This window comes from Ostrea edulis, chromosome 7 (genome assembly GCF_947568905.1).
Source record: "Ostrea edulis chromosome 7, xbOstEdul1.1, whole genome shotgun sequence".
Classification (NCBI taxonomy): Eukaryota; Metazoa; Mollusca; class Bivalvia; order Ostreida; family Ostreidae; genus Ostrea; species Ostrea edulis.
The window spans coordinates 57,468,143-57,485,528 of NC_079170.1; the positions used below are offsets into that span (position 1 = coordinate 57,468,143).

The 17,386-nt window shown below is 35.1% G+C and overlaps 1 protein-coding gene across 2 annotated transcripts in view; it reads left to right on the forward strand.

Moving 5' to 3' along the window:
• Nucleotides 1-17,386, forward strand: part of LOC125653353 (emerin homolog 1-like) — a 67,824-nt gene that overhangs the window by 42,469 nt on the left and 7,969 nt on the right. For both annotated transcript variants that reach the window (XM_056144791.1, XM_048882802.2), the window contains 2 exons: nucleotides 241-268; nucleotides 3,780-3,866. In XM_056144791.1, the coding sequence (XP_056000766.1) occupies nucleotides 241-268; nucleotides 3,780-3,866 (115 nt within the window). The remainder of the gene's footprint in view (nucleotides 1-240; nucleotides 269-3,779; nucleotides 3,867-17,386) is intronic.

Here is a 17,386-nt window from a genome sequence, read left to right on the forward strand (position 1 = left end):
GTTGATCTTAAAAGCTACTTTCCATGAAATCCTTGGTGCAATAAATTATATGATAGTGTAAGCTGTTAGTCAATGTTATTTACGTGAAGTTTAGAACTGCAACAAGAAACATGCTCCAACTTTTGGTGGAATGGGTCCGACCAACTGCAGAAATGTAGGCCGTTCTATTATATTGTAGCGCATGCATTACTTAGTGACGATACACATCATGTGTTTAATATGCACTGTTATATTTTTTAGCCGAAGTACCAGATGATGAAGAAAAATCGTAAGTTTCATGTGTAAATAAATTACGTTTAAATGAGATAATTTTGCTTGAATGGAGAGAAATTTATTTAGTGAAATCTGTCAAATCCGACATGCTCTGGGAAAGAATTTATATGTTTAAAGAACACATGTTGGAAAGAGAATTAGAAGTAAAAATAGGAATGGAATTCATGTAGTGCTGTAATAATATAAATAATAATACCATATTTATATAGCACCCTTTTCATACACTATTTACGCTCAAAGGTGCTTTACAATGCATATATACCTTACAACAGAATGTTATACACATAATACATAGAAAATAAATAAAACATTAAAAAGCAATGATATAAAAGGCGTCACATGTAAACAGTCCGTAGCTGTACCTATTCTGATTGCATGTACACATAAATATGCTAGATAAGAATAAACATAACTTTCAGGGCGTATTAAAATAATAATAATAATGAAATACACACACGCACACACAGCATATCATGTCTCGGTTATACATTAAAACAGAATTTAAAAAAAAAAAATTCATATAAAACATCACAAAATGGTAATCGAAAAACTAAAACACACAGTCAAAACAGACAAGATAATCCTAATGCACTGAAACAGCAAATATAAATGACTGAATTGATAGAAACTAGTTCTGGAAAACTTGATGGGGAAAAAATGTGTTTTCAGTGACTTCTTGAACGAACACAGTGTTCTACAGTCCCTTACATGTTATGGAAGGGCATTCCACAGTTTTGGAGCTATTGTTCTGAAACACCGATCCCCGTATGTAACGCTTCGACGTTTTGGAACAACTAGAGTGACCGATTGTTTTATAGACCTAAGATTTCGGGTAGGCTGATATACCTCTAGTAATCGTTTGATATAAGTTGGGCACTCATCATGTAAAGCTTTGTAAGTATAAGTAAGTATCTTATATTGTGTCCTATACTGCACAGGCAACCAGTGTAGTTCTCTTAGTATTGGAGTGATATGGTTGTAACGAGAGGTCCTGGAGCCCAGGACTCACAGGTGAAAATACCTGCCTGCAGGGTTGATGCCCTAAAGGTATGATTGTAGGTTTCACTATGTCTATCTGTCTGTCTTCTCATCCATCTGTTATTGGTACAAATTGATTGGTTTCACCTACCCGGTAGTCTGTCCGTATGTATGTATGTACCCGGTAGTCTGTCCGTATGTATGTGGTTTCACCTACCCGGTAGTCTGTCCGTATGTATGTGGTTTCACCTACCCGGTAGTCTGTCCGTATGTATGTATGTTCTGACCAAGGGCAAAGAATGATTTCATGGTTGACATAATTTTTTATACGCCCATCAAAGACGGGATGTATTATGGTATGGTGTCGTCTGTCTGTCTGTCCGGACCTTGTGGGCAGGACACAGACTGAACTGTAAGCTCCAGGATTTTACAACTTGGTTCATTTGATCCCCATGATGAGAGGAAGATAGTATGCCTATTGTTTTTCAAGGTCAAAGGTCAAGGTTGTAGTATCACTTAGTAAGAAAACCTAGTAGGAAACCCTTGTGGGCAGGATACAAACCGAACTGTAGCTCCAGGATATTACAACTTATTATATTTGATCACCATGATGAGAGGAATATGCCTATTGTTTTTTAAGGTCAAAGGTCAAGGTCGTAGTATTACTTAGTAGGAATAGGAAAACCTTATAGGCAGGATACAAACCTAACCGTAAGCTCCAGAATATCGTAACTTGGTACATTTGATTACCATGATGAGAGGAAGATGTCTATTGTTTTTCAAGGTTAGAGGTCAAAGGTCATGGTCGCTGTATCACTTAGTTGGAAAATCTAGTAGGTAGTATACAGACCAAACTGTTGGGCCTAGGACCGTCAAACGTTGTACACATACACTTTATGCCAAGTGGAGGATGCCTATTGTTTCTTAAGGTCAAAGTCGTAGCAGGATACAGACTGATTCATTGGGGCTAGGATCATCAAACTTCGGATCAAATTACTGTAGTAATGATCAATTTATTACATACCCCCCATTGCATTTTAAATCTACATTTATAAGATGATAAATGTAATCTAAATTATCAAAATCACAGACATACAGTGACATTGTATTTTGTATACACAGTTTTGTTTGTGATGCGGTCAACATTTTCCACAACAACAAAAAAACATGTTGCATTGGTGCATTGTGATGACATCAGTTTCAGAGGATACTGGTACGGAATCAGAAAACCACAGTGTGGTGATCCGGAAAACGGAATCTCACTCTGTGAAATCCACAGTATCAAAAACGAAACATTGATGGGTATATAATAAAACATCTCGACACTTGAACTATCTTCATCCCAATATGTCCTACTGATTACCTGGCTTCTTCATGAATTTCTGTTTCCACTCTCTTCCTGACATACTGATGATTCAGTAGTCTAATGGCCAGTACCTTAGAATTAAATATATATTTGTAATAAGTTATCATCTCAACATTGTTATGTTCTGATTCATACAAATATCAAAACAAATTTACAGAAGAAACTGATTGACGATTGATTAGCTTATCTGTTTTCAAAAACACTTACTGTGCATGATGTCTTTGAAAATCAAGGTACATATATGCACTTTTATTACTTCGATGTTGAATTCCATGTTTTACAAGACAGCTCTGCTTAACATTGGTCGTCCACCTTTCAACTGCTTTAAATGACAGTGCTTGATGTTCTTTCAGCAGAAATCGAATGGCATATGTACCTCGACTAATTCCGTGAGCGAGTACAATTTTAAAATTGAGTTTTGCCAAATTGTCGTATTCCAATGGTGTTTTCAGCTCACCTGAGCGGAAAGCTCAAGTGAGCTTTTCTGATCACTCGTCCGTCCGTCTATCTGTAAACTTTTCACATTTTTTACTTCTTCTCCAGAACCAATGGACCAAATTCAACCAAACTTACCAAAAAATATCCTTGGGTGATGGGGGATTCAAGTTTGTTCAAATGAAGAGCAATATTATTCTCCAAGGGGAGATAATAGCAAAATTACACTTACAAATTTTTAAAATCTTCTTCAGAACCAGTGGACCATTTTCAACCAAACTGCACAAAGCATTTGTATGTAAATGAGATTCAAGTTCGTTTAAATGAAGAGCCATGCTACCTTCAAAGGGAAGATAGTCATGAAAATGCAAAAATGGTGTGGGATCATTTAAAAATCTTCTTAAAAACCACTGAGCCAGATAAGTTGAAATTTACATGAAAACTTTCTAACATATAGTGCAGATTCAAGTTTGTTAAATTCATGGCCAACAGGGTTTAGGTGGGGCCACAATAGGGGATCACATGAGTTCTATATGCGAATATATGGGGGAAAATCTTTTTTAAAAACTTTCTCGAAAACCAATCACTGCCACAGTGGTCTAGAGGTAAAGCGTTCACTCTGCAGAATCAGAATGTAAATTTTACCTAAAGATAAATGGAGAATAAGGGGGATGAGTTCGTATCCAGCACTGAATAATGGTGTACATATAGTTCTGTGTTTTTGTAGACCACCTCCTAAACCAAGGTCCCCAAGGTTGAGGAAACGAATAGTACAGAAAATAGAACCTGAAGTAGCTGATGAAATGGATGACAGGCAAGTATATAAACAGACAATGAATTTAAAAAAAACAAAACAATTCTGATATAGATTTTTAGCTCACAGGATCGTCAAGTGAGCTTTTCTGTTTACATTTTGTATGTCCATGTGTCTGTAAACTTTTAACATTTTCCGACTTCTTCATAACCACTGGACCATTTTAAACTAAACTTCCCACAAAATGTCTTTAAGTAAAGGGTATTTAAAATTATTCAAAGGAAAAGATATGCCCTTTTTTTAATGGGAGATGATTAAAAAATAGTGAGAATATGGTGACATGTTTTAAAAAATCTTCTCCCTTTAAACTGTTTGTTTTGAGGAATCATCTGTGAAGTGTCTTTAAACCCCTAAATCTCAGTAGTCATTTGCTGGATCTGTGCATCAAGTGGCTCAAACCTCGTCGCAGATAAATTTGTCAGTGTTGCTGACTTTTCTGGTTGATGCTCAAGCTCAACTTTTCTTGCTGCTGCTCTTAATTCATCAAATGTATGACATTTATACAGGTGACCAGGACTGATGGGTCAAAAACATTACACCCTCTGCAACTCATTGCATAGGATATGATAATGCAGTATGTCTTCATATTTCATCTTCATTTGAAGATATCTTAGTAAGGAAAGGACTTATAGGCCATCAGGAAACTGAGGAAATGTTGGGCATCATGTTATTCAAAGGATTAAGACCAGCTATTGCTCTTGTGAGCACCTCCTTCAAAACCATTCAACAGAATTTCATGTACTTTTGTAGTTGATAAGGACTTAGTGTTTACCTATGTGACCATTTGCAGGAAATTCTCTTTTGATTTTTTCAAGGAGTTATGCCCCTTTTAATCTTAGACTTGTACTTGTGTGAGTGCATTTCCCCTGAAACCACTTAACAGAAATTTTGGTTGTTGATAAGGACATACTGTGTAGATAAACATATATTCGCAAGAAACTCTTCTTTTCTTCTTCTTTTTAAGAAACAAGATAGGGTGGAAGTGAATTGTACCCGAAATGTCACGAAAAGTTATATTATTGAGAAACATTGCATATGTCCTTAAAGGCCGAGGTTTTCAACCGGTTGGGTTTTCCTCAGGTAAGTTAAGTAAGGGGTGGAGCTAATTTAAGGCAAGTGTGAAGCCCCGAGCCAGAGGAAACCCTTGCTTGTATATACCATCCCAAATACACAGGATGTTATCTGTGTTACCTGCATTACCTGTACGTTTTTGTAAGATTGAAAAATTCATGGTAGTCATTTTTCTTGTGCAAGTCAATCGAAACGTTGATAATTAAATCTAATGAATCAAACATGTAAAAATTAAAGCTCGATAAATTTATCTTATATAAATGAGAACGCTTAGGCAGAATATTCTTTATTCTAAGTTTTCTTGTATCCATTTAACTGTCTCCGTCAGATAACCGGTATCCGACGATGGACTGCCAAACATATAGTTTCCGACGGGAGTTCCTGCGTACTGTGGTAGATTTTCTGGCTATGTACCGATCATCGTCCCACGCCCCGTGATGACTACATGAATATATTCCAAAACTGCTCAGAAAGTTTTATTCAGTTTGAATTAATTTTTCTGGAAGGCACACCAGAGTTGTCTGTGTGACTCGTCCATAACGCATGGCCTACAAAACAGTCAGGACATTCAGAATTTCTGACCGTTCCTTCGATAACTGGTCCAGACAAAGAATTTGTTCTTCCTCTGGATCTCAATTCCAACCATTATATGCAAGAAAGAGCCCTTATAGCAGCTAACTTCTCTTCCGATAAGTTGACAGTTACATCAATCTAATTAAAATTAGATGTTAGATCCGCTCGCGTACTCACATACCTATGTATACGAATACACGAGAGGATTTAACGTCTAATTTTAATAAGATTGCAGTTACATACACGTTTGTCGCCATGTTTCGAGTGAAAATTACGCTTATAGATTTTCAAATGAGTGTAAACAAAATTTCATTAACGTACAATGTATTTACTTATAATTAATCTGTTTAGCATAAAATCAATGTCCATGTAAATTATATTCTAACAATCCATAATAATTATTATCAATCGTACCCATTCCTAAGCATACCCTACTATATTCTATTATAATTAATGTAATTATATGCAAAATTTACTACTATTGTATGACTATCTCTACATGAAAATTCCCTCTCCAGTTGGATTACATGGTAAGCATCAAATGATTGCATAGGTGCCTTGATCCCCTGATAAGATAGATAAGGTATACACAAAGACTAGTAACTAAATGTCCATCAATTTCTAGCATCCAATGTGAAGCTCAATTTCTCCTGATTGACAAGGGTTCACAGGCCAGGTAAATTTGAAGGCGGTGCTTATTTTCTTGGTCTTTAAAGACCCATCTCATGACCATAAGGTTGGTGAAAATGTAGGCGGAGCCTAATCTAAACAGATGTTATTTACCTGGAGTGGCCAGGGTCTACCAAGGTGTTAATTGCTATACCTCATGGCACTCAAAGAAATACACAGAGACAGAGGTGATCTAGACAGAACTTGGTAGAAATCTACCTGTCCTTGCTTTTTATACGCCCGTCTTAAGACGTCCCGTATTATGGTATGGCGTTCATGTCCGTCCGTCTGTTAGCTTTTTCGTGTCCGACCCGTAACTTAAATACTACAAGGCCTAGAATCATCAAACTTTGTCTGTAGATACATCTTGGGTAGAAGGTGTGTCGCACATTAAAAACAGGTCACTGTGACTTTTTATTAAGAAGATATGGCCATATATGGCAAAAACTTGTCCGGTTCATAACTTGAAAACTATTAGACCTAGAATCACCAAAATTGGTCAACTAATGCATCTTAGGTAGAAGGTCTGTCGCATCCTACTTTAAGGTCACTGTGACATTTAATTAAGGTGATATAAAAAAAAAAATGTTTTAATGGGTACAATCTATACTGTTGCTTATTCAAAAATGTTGCATTAAAAAAACACATATTTTTCATGATATACTGTGCAGCTTTTTTTAGTATATATAATGTTTCTTTTGTTTCTAACAATAACAAGAGAAATTCCACTTGTCCCATGGGAGTAGCATGCAAAGAGCATTTTGATAAGATTAATTAATGAGTTTAGTATAAGGAGACTGTCTTAATCATTTCTGGTAGAGCATCTCTGATCAAGTAGGTGTTATCTACATCTCTAAGGAATTGGGCAGAGGAAGTTTATTAATTAAGCCTCTTAATAACTGTTGATATATTGGTATTCTTTCAAATTTGTTCTTTATAGCCAGTCTATATTTTCGAAATGAATTTCATTTTAAAATGTCAAAATTAATTTCAACATTGTAGAATATAATTTTTAATTTTTTTTGTAAGCAACCGATATGCAGAGTGTCATTTCTGATTAAGATAACAGATGGTTGCAATATATATATAGGACATTTTTACTTTTATACTTGAAGATTTGACAAAGGCAGATACTGCTATATATATTTTTTGTATTTTTTGATATGTTGATTAAATCAACCTTTTTGAGTACTCCCATTTATTGTAAGTTGTTTGCTTGGATAAAGGGCTATCTTGCACTTTAATCATTTCATTGAAAACATTTGGGAAAATGTTTTTATATCCTTTTAAAAATCATTAAGTTTACATTATCAATATTTGAAGCAATGTCACATGAGGCCATAAAGTGGGTAAGATTCTTAAAGAAAGGTTGACATTTGGCTCCATGCATACCTATCTCTTCATGGTGATATGTTCATGTTAACAATATGTGACGGGCGTATCATGTGCCATGGCGGTGCACTTTATTTTATTTATATATATATATATATATATATATATATATATATATATAGTTTTGATATACACAGGACCTGTCTCAGGGACCTCTGCAGAGTTTCTGTGGTCATGGTGTTTGAATAATGGTTGTATTCGTAAGGGTAGCTGACACACATTCTACATCCACCCTCTCTCTCTCTCTCTCTCTCTCTCTCTCTCTCTTACTCTCAGTCATTGACTCAATGAATAATTTCTGTTATAAATATAGAGGTGTCATAAATTGATGACATAAATTATTTCAATAAGTTACAAGTTTTAGAAATTATTGTGCAAATTATTGTTTGATTTTTAATTGTGTAATTTATAATACATGTATATAGAGGGGGAAAATTACAATTATGTTGAAATTGCATTGTTCAGGGGTCTATTTAAAAACAATTGAATTACAAGAAAATAGCAGTTGTGGACAGGTCAATGCTATCAAAACTCAGGTATACTGGGCTTCCTCAAGATCTAAAGAATGCCTGTAGATACTCACTGTTAGTGTTATCAAAACACCTCTCTGGGGTAACTCCAGACCACAGTGTCTGCAGATGTCACTCCACCTGAGATCTATTGTTAAATGTTTGATTGATAGGCAGCTTATAATTTGGGGGTGTTATCTTAAAATTGGGTCTTTAAAGACCCAACTTTAAGTTAAGGCCCCCAAATTTTACCTGTGTGGTGATCAATGATAAGCCAATGGTCAATCAAACTTTTAACAATAGATTGATTGACATTTGCAGAGCCCATGGTCTACTTCTACCTGAGAAAGGTGTTTTGATAACAATCATGGCTAATGATGACCAGCAGTCTTTAGATCTCAAGGAGAGCCCTGGTATACCTGAGTTTTGATAGCATTGACTCCCACCTCGAATATTTTAATGGCTAATGCAGGGTTTGACACTAAGGCACGTCCAACCGACTGAGTCTACTAATGATATCCCTGGTCGGGTAAAATGTTGATTTACTAGTCCGACTGGTCGTGTTGAAAAAATAAAGAAGAAACTTTACTTTAAACCATAAGATATTTTATTCTTAACTAAAAAAGAATAACTTTAGACTTTGCGAGCAATTTTGAACTGCATGATGACACAATCTGTATTTTTAGTTCTAATAAATAAGTCGCGGTTGGAAGTGACGTTTTACGACATCTACTCGATGTTAATGGTTGTAAAGTTATGTTTTAGATGAACTCAATTTCATTTTGTTTAAAAAAAACAGTTTATTTGAATCAAATATAAGAAAGTATTTATCATATTAATAAATTAAGTCGTAAACAGCCATTTTTCGGTGTTGACATATGTGCGGGAATGTCTATATTCAAATACAACTTCTCGTCCTCAAGGAAAGATGTCCCAAGAGAAAAAAAGTAAAAGGTTGGAAAGAAACCAAGCAGGGCTTATGAAATAGAGATTTATAAAAAAAAAACCGGTTGAGGTCATTTTATTTTATATGGACTAGAGCATTTCCATGCAGGGTAGAATTTAAAGAAACAGAAAATGTGTTTGAAAATGAAAGCATTAAATTGAATGACGAGACTAAAGCTCTTTTTTGAGACAATTAAGTACGTTTTAGTTCATGCAAACTTAATGTTTGTCATTTGAATTCAGTACATTTAAATATGGAAAAACTATCAGTTTCTGGAAAGTTGGTCAGGGCTAGTGGATGTAAGGTCAGGTCTAACAAAAATCATTAGAAGTAGCCCGACTGGTCTAGTGCTCAAAAAAGTAAATGTCAAACCCTGCTAATGTACACAATGCTATTTATCATCATATTTTCTCTCTCCATTTATAGACATGTATTATAGATTAAACAATCAGAAATCAAATAATGATAATAAAAAAAAAACCCAAACAAACATAAGTTATTGGAATATTTTCTATTAATAATTATGTTCCCCAAACAAAGTTTGGGAACATATTGTTTTTACTCTGTTTCTTATTAAGGTCTTCCGTCTCCTGCGGAAGACCTTACTATTATTGTTCGCGTTCTTCTTCTTCATTATTAAGGTCTTCCGTCTCCTGCGGAAGACCTTACTATTATTGTTCGCGTTCTTCTTCTTCATTATTATTATTATTATTAAGGTCTTCCGTCTCCTGCGGAAGACCTTACTATTATTGTTCGCGTTCTTCTTCTTCATTATTATTATTATTATTTTCCTTGGTAGTACACGCGTTTTTCTCAGCCATTTCTCGATCGATTTTCACGAAATTTTCAGGAAAGATGTCTTTTGGTGACGAAACTTTGCTTGCAAAATTTCGTGCTTGACGTCACTTCCGGTCAGGAGTTATCTCTCTTTTAGTGATTTTTTGAAGGGCCTTGTTGTCCACACATCTCCTCCGTTAGTTTTGAAGCTAGAGTCTTGAAATTTCTACACAAGATAGAGTAAACATTTTAGAAGATTTGTGGGGGATTCGATTTTACCGGAGGCGATTTGCCTAAACGCTCGCCTGGACCTGAAAAAATGGATGCCAAAATGTTTCGCCGATTTCGGCGATTTTTGACCTTTCATCTCCAATATCTTTTTTCTTGCAAATATTTTGTTAAGACATGTAGAACAAAAGTTGTGCACATTTACGAGATCTTTTCGAAAATATCAAGATTTAGGGGCTAGCCCCTTAAATTAGGGATCTAGAAGGGCTCAAAGTCTAGATCAAATATCTCAAAAATCGTTAATATTTTGGTATAAGTCCAAGAACAAAAAATGTTCATCTCAACAATCCAAATCTATTCATATAAAAATTGAGGTCATATGTTACGTAATAAGGGATTTTAAGGGCCAAAACCATAAATTTTTTACCCCTTGTATCTCGAAAACGACAAATATTTTGAAAAGCATTAAAGAACAAAAGTTGTTCAGAATGATGATCTGAACAATATGCATATTTCGTTTTTACCCTATGTGGCCCCGTTAGGGAGCTACAGTTTGGCCCCTAAAAATTACTTCTAGAAATAACTCGAGAACGGTAAAGAATTTCTAAATACTTGTTGAACAAAAAATGTTTGAAATGTCATGACCTTTCTTACGATATCAAGCAAAAGGGGCTGACCCTTTAAATTAGGGGCCCAGAAGGGTCCAAAGGTTTATGAGAATATCTCAGAAACTATTAATATTTTGTAATAAGTCATTGAAGCGGAAATGTTCATCTAAACGAGCTTGTTCTTATCAAATCAAAAAGTAGGTCATATGTTACGTACTAAGGGATTTTAAGGGCCAAAATCGTAAATAATTGACGCCTCATATCTTGAAAACGACAAATATTTTGAAAAGCATTATTGAACAAAAGTTGTTCAGAATGATAATCTAAACAATATATACATTTCGTTTTTTCCCTATGTGGCCCCGTTAGGGAGCTACAGTTTGGCCCCTAAATATTTCTTGTAGAGATAACTTGAGAACGGTAAAGAATTTCTAAATACTTGTTGAGCAAAAAATGTTTAAAATGACAAGGCCTTTCTTACGATATCAAGCAAAACGGGCTGGCCCTTTAAATTAGGGGTTCAGAAGGGTCCAAATGTTTTTGAGAATATCTCAGAAACTATTAATATTTTATAATAAGTTGTAGAAGCGGAAATGTTCATCTCAACGAGCTTGATCTTATCAAATCAAAAAGTAGGTCATATGTTACGTAATTAGAGATTTTAAGGGCCAAAATCGTAAATATTTGACGCCTCATATCTTTAAAACGACATATTTTTTGAAAAGCATTATTGAACAAAAGTTGTTCAATGTGTCACAACCTATCGATCAATATCCAAAAATGGGTCTGTGGGCCTCATGGCTCGCCTGTAGAGTCGATTTTTGTCGATATCAGTCGATTTCAAAAACTTGTAACTGGTAAATATTTTGTAAGGACATATTGAACAAAAGTTGTTCAGTTTATCGAGATCTATCGATTGATATCAAGAAATAGGCCTATGGTCCTAATGGCTCGCCTGTAGAGTCGATTTTTTGTCGATATCGGTCGATCTCAATAACTTTTTACAGGTAAATATTTTGTAAAGACATATAGAACTAAAGTTGTTGAGTCTATAGAGGGCTAACAAATGACATCAAGAAATAGGCCCGCGGGCCTTATGGCTCGACTGGAGAGTCGAATTTCAAACGAATTTCACCGCAACTTTGCTTCAGAAGCTTATGATATGAAAAATTGATTATATCTAAAGTGTCTTAAAGTCGGAAACTAAATTGGGACTCATTCGTCTTTTTTCTTTTTTTTTTTAACTCCGAGTGCATCAACAAATCGGACGGAAGACCTACTCGTTGCTCGCAACGAGATCGTGTCTAGTTATTATTATTATTATTATTATTATTATTATTTTCCTTGGTAGTACACGCGTTTTTCTCAGCCATTTCTCGATCGATTTTCACGAAATTTTCAGGAAAGATGTCTTTTGGTGACGAGACTTTGTTTGCAAAATTTCGTGCTTGACGTCACTTCCGGTCAGGAGTTATCTCTCTTTTAGTGACTTTTTGAAGGGCCTTGTTGTCCACACATCTCCTCCGTTAGTTTTGAAGCTAGAATCTTGAAATTTCTACACAAGATAGAGTAAACATTTTAGAAGATTTGTGGGGGATTCGATTTTACCGGAGGCGATTTGCCTAAACGCTCGCCTGGACCTGAAAAAATGGATGCCAAAATGTTTCGCCGATTTCGGCGATTTTTGACCTTTCATCTCCAATATCTTTTTTCTTGCAAATATTTTGTTAAGACATGTAGAACAAAAGTTGTGCACATTTACGAGATCTTTTCGAAAATATCAAGATTTAGGGGCTAGCCCCTTAAATTAGGGATCTAGAAGGGCTCAAAGTCTAGATCAAATATCTCAAAAATCGTTAATATTTTGGTATAAGTCCAAGAACAAAAAATGTTCATCTCAACAATCCAAATCTATTCATATAAAAATTGAGGTCATATGTTACGTAATAAGGGATTTTAAGGGCCAAAACCATAAATTTTTTACCCCTTGTATCTCGAAAACGACAAATATTTTGAAAAGCATTAAAGAACAAAAGTTGTTCAGAATGATGATCTGAACAATATGCATATTTCGTTTTTACCCTATGTGGCCCCGTTAGGGAGCTACAGTTTGGCCCCTAAAAATTACTTCTAGAAATAACTCGAGAACGGTAAAGAATTTCTAAATACTTGTTGAACAATAAATGTTTGAAATGTCATGACCTTTCTTACGATATCAAGCAAAAGGGGCTGACCCTTTAAATTAGGGGCCCAGAAGGGTCCAAAGGTTTATGAGAATATCTCAGAAACTATTAATATTTTGTAATAAGTCATTGAAGCGGAAATGTTCATCTAAACGAGCTTGTTCTTATCAAATCAAAAAGTAGGTCATATGTTACGTACTAAGGGATTTTAAGGGCCAAAATCGTAAATAATTGACGCCTCATATCTTGAAAACGACAAATATTTTGAAAAGCATTATTGAACAAAAGTTGTTCAGAATGATAATCTAAACAATATATACATTTCGTTTTTTCCCTATGTGGCCCCGTTAGGGAGCTACAGTTTGGCCCCTAAATATTTCTTGTAGAGATAACTCGAGAACGGTAAAGAATTTCTAAATACTTGTTGAGCAAAAAATGTTTAAAATGACAAGGCCTTTCTTACGATATCAAGCAAAACGGGCTGGCCCTTTAAATTAGGGGTTCAGAAGGGTCCAAATGTTTTTGAGAATATCTCAGAAACTATTAATATTTTATAATAAGTTGTAGAAGCGGAAATGTTCATCTCAACGAGCTTGATCTTATCAAATCAAAAAGTAGGTCATATGTTACGTAATTAGAGATTTTAAGGGCCAAAATCGTAAATATTTGACGCCTCATATCTTTAAAACGACATATTTTTTGAAAAGCATTATTGAACAAAAGTTGTTCAATGTGTCACAACCTATCGATCAATATCCAAAAATGGGTCTGTGGGCCTCATGGCTCGCCTGTAGAGTCGATTTTTGTCGATATCAGTCGATTTCAAAAACTTGTAACTGGTAAATATTTTGTAAGGACATATTGAACAAAAGTTGTTCAGTTTATCGAGATCTATCGATTGATATCAAGAAATAGGCCTATGGTCCTAATGGCTCGCCTGTAGAGTCAATTTTTTGTCGATATCGGTCGATCTCAATAACTTTTTACAGGTAAATATTTTGTAAAGACATATAGAACTAAAGTTGTTGAGTCTATAGAGGGCTAACAAATGACATCAAGAAATAGGCCCGCGGGCCTTATGGCTCGACTGGAGAGTCGAATTTCAAACGAATTTCACCGCAACTTTGCTTCAGAAGCTTATGATATGAAAAATTGATTATATCTAAAGTGTCTTAAAGTCGGAAACTAAATTGGGACTCATTCGTCTTTTTTCTTTTTTTTTTTTAACTCCGAGTGCATCAACAAATCGGACGGAAGACCTACTCGTTGCTCGCAACGAGATCGTGTCTAGTTATTATTATTATTAGGGTCTTCCGTCTTCAGCGGAAGACCCTTCTATTATTCTATTGTTGATTTTTCACTTTTCTTCTTCTTATTATTATTATTATTCTTTTTTTTTCTCCTTACCAATTTTTGTGCAGAAGATTTCTTGGTGATGGCTGGATCAATTTGCTTCAAATTTTCAGGATTGATGCGTTGCCATTTGAAGTTTGTACCGCCGTTTCAATTTTTGAAAAATCACTTCCGGTTGGAAGTTATCCCCCTTTTATCGATTTTCAGATGACCATTTTGTCCAGACAAAAACTCAAAAACGATAAAAGCTAGAGTGCTGAAATTTTCAGTGATGTTAGACGACATGTTGTAGTTGTGCACCTGGGTTTTCAAAATTTCCGGAAGTGCCTAGTATGGAAGCTCGGTAGGGGTCGAAAATGGAGTTTTAAAAAGTGTCTCATTTTTCTCCACGTTTTAAATCATAACTATTTACTCGTAAATATTTTGCTTAGACATATATAACAAAAGTTGTACAGTTTATTGAGATCTTTCGTGTCATATCAAGAAATGGGCCCATAGGCATTATGGCTCGCCTGAACCATTGAATTTCTGTTACAATGATTAACTTTTTTCTCACGAAACTTTTGATAAGACATGTAGAATAAAAGTTGTTCAGGTTTGCAAGATCTATCTAATGATATAAAAAACTAGGCCTCAGGGCGTCATGGCTCGCCTGAACAGTCGAATTTGTATCACAATTAATAACATTAATAACTTTTTTCTCAAGAAACTTTTGACAAGACATGTAGAACAAAAGTTGTTCAGTTTCGCAAGGGTTAACTAACGATGTTAATAAATAGGCCTGCGGGTCTCATGGCTCACCTGAACAGTTGGGTTATTGTTGCAATTCATAACATTTTTGTCAAGAAACTTTTAATAAGACATCTTGAACAAAAGTTGTTCAGTTTTGCAAGATCTTTCGAAGAACATCATGAAAAAGGCCAACGGGCCTCATGGCTCGCCTGAACAGTTTGATCAGTGTCACAATTACTAACTTTTTTCTCGAGAATCTTTTGATAAGACATGTAGAACAAAAGTTGTTCAGTTTTGCAAGATCTTTCAAACGATATCAAGAAAAAGGCCCACGGGCCTTATGACTCGCCTTAACAGTGATAAATGTCGCATAACGTTATACTCGTAAATATTTTTTTAGACATATTTAACAAAGGTTGTACAGTTTATTGAGATCTTTCGTGCCGTATCAAGAAATGGGCCCATGGGCTTCATGGCTCGCCTGAACCATTGAATTTCTGTTACAATGATTAACTTTTTCCTCACGAAACTTTGATGAAACATGTAGAATAAAAGTTGTTCAGTTTTGCAAGATCTATCTAATGATATCAAAAAATAGGCCTGCGGGGGTCATGGGTCGCCTGAACAGTCGAATTTGTATCACAATTAATAACATTAATAACTTTTTTCTCAAGAAACTTTTGATAAGACATGTAGAACAAAAGTTGTTCAGATTCGCAAGCGTTACTAACGATGTTAAGAATAAGGCCTGCGGGTCTCATGGCTCACCTGAACAGTTGGGTTATTGTTGTAATCTATAACATTTTAGTCAAGAAACTTTTAATGAGACATCTAGAGCAAAAGTTGTTCAATTTTGTAAGATCTTTCAAACAACATTATGAAAAAGGCGAACGAGCCTCATGGCTCGCCTGAAGAGTTTGATTAGTGTCACAATCAATAGCTTTTTTCTGGAGAAACTTTTGATAAAACATGTAGACCAAAAGTTGTTCAGGTTTGCAAGATCTTTCAAACGATATCAAGAAAAAGGCCCACGGGCCTTATGACTCGCCTTAACAGTCTGATAAATGTCGCAATCAATAACTTTTTTCTTAAGAAAATTTCCATAGGACATGTAGAACAAAATTTGTTCAGTTTTGCGAGATATATCTAGAATGATATAAAAAAAAAATAGGCCTCCAGGCGGCATGACTCGCCTGATCAGTTGAATCTGTATCGCAGTAAATAACATTATTAACTTTTTTCTCGAAAAAAAGCTGACCCCTTTAATTAGTTGCCGAGAGGTAGAGAGAGTCTTTAATTTATAACATTTAAATGATCAATATTTGTAAAACATTACCAAAGCTAAATTGTACGTCTAGACAATATATTTGTATCATTATTTATGAACGAAAATGTCAGTCAAATTCTTATCTAATCACATCTAAATTTGGACGGAAGACCCACTCGTTGCTCGCAACGAGATCGAATCTAGTTATTATTCTTTTTCTCCGGTACTTTTTTGTCCGGTAGTGTTCTCAGAAACTACAAAAGGGATCGATATGAAACTTTCCAGGATGATAGTATAGCGTTTGTAGATGTGCATAGTGATAGTCATTTTGTTTGCACGTGCATGCACGCGCGCTCACGTACATTGCAATTTTGGTACAAAAAATGGAAAATCAGAATATTGAAGGAAGCGATATAAAACCTAAATAGGATGATAGTATATCATTTGTACATATGAAAAATAATAGTTATTTTGCCAGCACGCGCACGCATGCGCGTGCACGCGCATTACAAAATTTGTACGCTAACTTTGGAATCAGTCTAACTTTTTTGTTGTTCATTGAAATGGCTTGAAATTCATATCATAGGTAGATATTGAGACCCTTAACTGATTTACATGGTCAAAATTACCAAATTGCACGCGCATGCACGTGCGCTTCATTTTGATTGGATAATGCTAAAACGTTTGTAACTATCTTATTTATGAAGCGAATGAGATGATATTCACAGCATATGTAGACAATATGTATATCTATATGTTGGTGTAACAAAAAATGCCAACGCACACGCGCATGCGCGTGCAACGTTTTTTAAATGTTCAATTTTTAAAGGACGATAACGTTTTTGTTTTTTATCAAATTCTATTCATATTAGGGGTTTAGATGTATCTTGGTACTCCTTACAAATTGCTGTGGTTAGAATTACTGCTCAGCACGTGCATGCACGTGTGCTGATTTCTGATTGGACGATTTTAAAATCGCTACAACTTCCTTATATTTGGTGGAAACGTTATGAAATTCATACTGTGGGTATATGATACAAATGCCTGTTGAACGACATCAACAAAAATTCGGAATGATACACGCGTGCGCGTGTATGCACGTGCAACGCTTTCTTTCATTTCTTGGTACTGAAATGACCATATTGAACGTACTACATGTAATTAAAGGCTAAAATAAAATGATTTTTTTCCTATAGATTCACAAGGACATCA